Source organism: Acyrthosiphon pisum, chromosome X, assembly GCF_005508785.2.
Source record: "Acyrthosiphon pisum isolate AL4f chromosome X, pea_aphid_22Mar2018_4r6ur, whole genome shotgun sequence".
NCBI classification, from domain to species: domain Eukaryota; kingdom Metazoa; phylum Arthropoda; class Insecta; order Hemiptera; family Aphididae; genus Acyrthosiphon; species Acyrthosiphon pisum.
Genome location: NC_042493.1, coordinates 8,169,432 through 8,175,158, shown reverse-complemented (window position 1 = coordinate 8,175,158; position 5,727 = coordinate 8,169,432). Strand labels below are relative to the sequence as shown.

Sequence of the window (5,727 nt, the reverse complement as noted above, 5' to 3'; positions counted from 1 at the left end):
AGTGATGCTTAATTATCTCAACTATAAAATTGTTGCATACGTAATAATCATTTTAAACATAATATCTATATTAGTTGAAACAATTAAATGTAAATTTCAAAATGTAAGCAAAATAAGCACTGAATAAGAAAACATAACAAAATATGTTCAAACTTCTAAAAAAAAGTGAAATATTGGGAGTATGAAATAAAATGCTGAACACTCAGTTCATTATAATGAACCAAATTTCTTGATCCCAAATCTATGTATAAAATGATTATTATATATTATTAGAAAACATGCTAACACATACATTTCTAGCGCTACTTATATTCAACTTTCAACATTCAGTTTTAAATATGTATGTATTACCAATTTTTAAAACTATTTTGTATTTTCAGACAAGATAAAAATTGAATTTTAGTAAAAATAAAAATACCGTAGAACTCCGATTATCTAGACTAATTAATGTCAAGGGTTCAGGATAAGCAAATATCCGGATGATTGATATATCATATATGACATATATTTATATAACGTTATAACAATTGACGGAGTAAATTGTATGACAATTAGACAACAACTGACTAACTATGAATAATACCTATTCTTTATCTAATGTACGATTTTGATTATGATGAACCATAAAATACGATTATGATTTACGAGTTATTAAAAGACTAAACTTTTTTTTTCTATTCCGGTTGATTGGCGTTTGGATAATCAGAGTTCTACTATACTTAAGACTTTTAACCTAGGTAATAATAAATTTGAGTACCAATGATTTTAAATCATTATTTAAATGAATTAAAAAAATTAATAATACAATAATATTTCTATAACTATAAAGTGGGCAAGATATAGCAAATATTTTATATAGTGACTCAAATATTTATTTTGCATTAAAACTTAAGGATATAGTGAATATAATTAAATTTCATATTGCTTGATATTTTAATTATAAAAAGGATACATAGATGAGAAACATAATGTGATCCTCCTTCTCTTGGAACTGTTCTTTTAATTGATAGATCATCTAAGATAGGTAAATAATGTGATATTGTATGTTCTTTTGCAGCTTCCATATATATGTCGAATACAGAAGAAGACTAGACAATACAAATTATATGTTATAGAATAATATACTATATTCATAAATTCCACAAGTTTAAAGATAAATAACCTTTGTTTGTTGGTAATGAACGACAATCAAATTATCAACTACATTAATCAACAATTTACCATTGTGTGTCAATCGTAAAATATGTGATTTTTTAAACATCATCATTCTGCAATAGAAACAAAAATATTTTTTAAGTAAAACATAAAATATGCAGCATTAAATATATACAAATAATTAAATTTTTATACACTATACTTGTTTAATGTATAAACTATTATTTCATTGCGACTTTGACTTGTTGGTAAAACTAATATCCTGAGTGTGTTATACACAGTTGTCATTACAATATTTCGTTCACTAATTGATTGATTTGGTATATTAAGAGAAATATCTAAATCAACTACAAAAAAATAAAATAAAACTATTATCATTATTATTAATTAAATTATTTTGGCAATACCTTCTAATTTTGTCAGTTTGTTTATATTTCCAGGTAAAATATGAAGGGGTTGGAAATCTCCAAAAGAATTCATAGACAGTAGTAATATTTTTGAGTGATTTGAGTAAATAAACCAATTCACATGCAAATTGATAGATTTTGAAAAAACTATGCGTTGCTTAGGTACTTGGCCTTCAATCTAAATAAAGAAATTATATAATCATGATTTAAATAAGTTTAAAGTATTAGAGTGTTTAATTTACCTGGTATAATTCTACACCTTTATCACTAATTAATAGTATTTCGTTGTTACCAGTCCATATAAAGCCCAACAATTTGGCACCTTTGAATTTACAATACAAAAAATAAGGACTTTGTAATGTATTTTCTTTAATATCCATTAATTCCTATAAATTATAACTATTATGTAATAAATGACAACAAAAATACCAGTACTATAATAATATATATCTAATAATAATATAATTTGAAAAATTTAATATTTCAATATTTAATTATTTATACTGTCATTTATTCATTATTTCAAACTTATAAAATTAAATTGTAAAATTGTATAATAAAGAAATAAAGCTTATTTTATTAATAACTTAGAAAGTTGCTTTATATGAAGTTTGAACTATGAAACTGTAGTATCAATTATATTTAAATTAATTTTCAATACCTAATACTGAAGAATTTAATTTTTATTTAATGAAAACAATGAATTTATTATCATAAATTTAGAATACAACTTACATACTTTTGTACAAATAAACCTACCTAAATACGAACATTTATTAATTTAAATTTTTTTTTAGTTTTGGGGAAAACTAAAATATTACATAAATTATTTTTTATTTATATTATAATTATTATATTAGATATATATAATATATATATTGCGTATTATACAGCTCTATTATGATATAATGCAGCAAATAATAAAAATCAAATATATTAATATTTTCAACAAAATAAATTGAAATGGTAATTTTGTTTGTTATGGTTAAATAACAATAACCATTATATTAATTATACTATACACATTCTATTTTTACCTAACTATTCAAAGTCAATTACAATGTCAACATATTACATTATGATTAAATAAACACAAAAACTTACCACAGATAATGCTGTTCTCATCATTGTTAATATTTTACAGTCTAAGGACATTTTTATTGAAGATACTGGTCCCCGGTCTTCTATTTTAAACACCATATTTTCTCTACAACGAGTACTAGAAGTTACAATTATTTCAGTCAATTCACCAGAATGAACAGTAATTATCTAAAACAGTGTAGGTATGTATAAATAGTAATAAATAATTGGTATTTACAGTTTTACAACTATTAGAGGAAAAACGTTTAGTAAATATTATAATAAATTTAACAACAATATCAAATCATAAATGAATATCAATACTTCAAAATTAAAACCTTGTCTTATCAAATGTTTATGTATTGTAAATGTTTACCTGTCCAGTTATCTCATCGTAAAACACATTTGTTGTTTTGCTTACACTTGCAGGAACAAACTGAATTGGATCATCATTCAATTGAAGACAGTTATCATCATCCATAATTAAAATTAAAACGGCTAACCAAATTGTTATATTCACTATTTAAATATTAAATCTGAAAATATTAACATATTGATTAAAAACAGAATGGTTATGGATTTTATAGTACCTATTTTTCTGAATGGCCAAATTATAAACAAATTGTTGTGTCTTCCTCTTCTCATTTAACCATTTCAAAGGTGGTAAGATAAAATAAGTCTGAGAATAGTTTGCTTTCATATTATTAAATATTGATATTGATATATATTTACTATACTAGAAAAATAACTCATTATCAAATTCATTTTGTAGACAAATTTACACGGAAATGCTAATGTTCAATATTTCAGTATGTTACCTACCTAAATGATTAGGTGGTAATTAGTAATTTTTAAATACATAGACATTTTTCCAACCCAAAATATAATGGACGAGCTTCAGTTATTTTGTATTCGTTTTATTCAGAGTTCCTAATCAAGTATAGTATAGACATCTGGGACTGGTGTACATACATTATTATTTTTATCATGAAAATTTAAATGTCACCAATAATATGCTATTGTTTGGTAAATAATTCAATATAATATTTGAGTTCAACAAATAAAACATTTCATAATAATGTATTTGAATGTTTTTTGGTGAACATATACTTAATAAGTTATGACTTATGCTTAGATTGGTGACTAAGGAATATTTATCAGACAGATTTAAAAAAAAAAAAATAATTATCGAAAATTTCACTGGACATTGAACAATGCAGAATGTTCATCAATCACACAAAACATGACCATTATTTTTTGTTCACAGTGATAGGGAATGTAGACACTGTTGATTTATCGGTGAACATTTTACACAAAATTCCTAACTCAGACGGCGGATGACAAACACAATCGAAGTTAGTGCGAGCCACGGGTAGCCAGCACCAAAACAGTTGATGGGCTATACATATACACATCGACAGCGATCGTCGGTGGAAAGTCGTATTATATGTCAACGTTATGAGATAAAATTCAACTTACATTCTGCAGCAAAATGTACGGGACACTGAACTTAAGATCATCTACATGGACATTGGCGGAGGCGTCGACAGATAGGTAGGTATGAGACGTCAGTTTTTTACATAACTCGCGTACGAGTTAATAAACAAGAATACAAATTGGCCAAATCTCAAGCTGGAAAATCGTAAATACTAATTTAGATACCTGATATAAGTATTTAAGTAATTAATTTCTACACTCCGTCCCACAAGAGAATGCGACTGGGCGGCAATAAACTGTAACTATTATAACTAATATTATTAATTTTACAAATGACGTATTTAAAAATGTTCCAATTAAAAAAACTGATAATTATTATTTTGATTGTTGAAGTTAATCTGATAACGATAAATGATTGGACTTTCTACGATGTTGTTGCGTCTTGTTCTGGCCAGTCAATATTTTTAAAACAGCCCACCTAGCCGACCGATGTTTTGATCTTCAACTCCGAGATCCCACTATGATATCCTAAGTTGTGTGTCGGTGGCTTTTTAAAAAGCTAACTGCCGTAACCAAAAAAATCGCATTTCTGCGGGATATCATCGTATTTAGTATTTACTAAAATTATCGTTTTTATTCAATTACTTAGTATTTCTTTTTTTAATCTTTGATTACCGTAGATTCGATCATCGTATATAGGTAGGATTCGGTTGGAAATTATTATTTACATAATCAAATTTCTTTGTATTTATAAGCTTTGGTTACACAATTCGACTATATAATATTTATTATTATGACAGTAATTTTTACTATAGTGATTTGTAATACAATTTAGAACTACTTAGTAGGTAATCAGTACTGCATTTGACACAATAGTCAATAATAATAATAATATTATTATTAGGTAGGTATTATAAAATTTATTAATTATAATATCTACTATAGGTATCTACATTCTACAGACTACAATAATTGTATTATCAAATAATATTGTTATTTTCTTATGATAAGAAATATAGATTATTCCAAACGAAACGTTCCATTTTGTTATAAACTGTTTTATTTTGAAACGTTTCAAAATGTATTGTACCCATCAGCAAAAACTTTTTCATGAAAAACTTTCATATTATGCAAGCATTATATTAATATGTTAATTATACTATATCTTGTTATAAAAATTTAATCTATCGTTAAATTTAAAATAAAATGATAATTATATCTATGATATTCTATGATATTGTATAGTTGTATGATTTTATGACATGATACAGAGAAAACAAATACCCAGTACATTTCTTTATGAAAATAAAAAGTCACCATGAAAATTAATATTACGACTGATGAACAAAAAATCCAGTTTACCTACTTTTGGTTTATACTGATATTGTATAAAAATATAAAACTATTTTATCTTCTTTAAGGTGCCTAATAAAATAGGTGACCTATTATAATATGATTAATAGCGTATAATTGATAAAAACACGTAAAAGGATGTCAGCGCACTACTTGTTTTCTCTCTCTGGCCCACGCACAACATAGACAAAACGCATTTACGAAAAATCGTTTTTTCTATGCGTTTAAGTAATCTTAAAGTAAAGTCACCTTTTACAAAAAAGATGTATATTATTATTTATGAAGGAAAGAAATA

The 5,727-nt window shown here is 25.1% G+C and overlaps 1 protein-coding gene across 5 annotated transcripts; it reads right to left on the bottom strand.

The window, feature by feature from the left end:
• Window positions 1–866: 866 nt before the first annotated feature.
• Window positions 867–4,927, bottom strand: LOC100161471 (regulator of MON1-CCZ1 complex). Of its 5 annotated transcripts, none has more exons than XM_029485907.1 (9): window positions 4,755–4,927; window positions 4,122–4,668; window positions 3,019–3,178; window positions 2,667–2,831; window positions 1,805–1,948; window positions 1,563–1,740; window positions 1,358–1,502; window positions 1,163–1,268; window positions 867–1,088 (listed from the first exon to the last, which is right to left on the bottom strand). In XM_029485907.1, the coding sequence occupies exons 3-9, from the start codon at window positions 3,121–3,123 to the stop codon at window positions 882–884; spliced, it is 1,050 nt and encodes a 349-aa protein (XP_029341767.1). In that variant the 5' UTR covers window positions 3,124–3,178; window positions 4,122–4,668; window positions 4,755–4,927; the 3' UTR covers window positions 867–881. The 5 variants fall into 5 exon arrangements, 4 of the variants coding, with proteins under 4 accessions (XP_029341767.1, XP_016661840.1, XP_016661839.1 ...); XM_016806351.2 differs by having other exon boundaries at window positions 4,122–4,274; XM_016806350.2 differs by lacking the exon at window positions 4,755–4,927 and adding an exon at window positions 3,233–3,378 and having other exon boundaries at window positions 4,122–4,739.
• Between the last annotated feature and the right edge of the window lie 800 nt (window positions 4,928–5,727).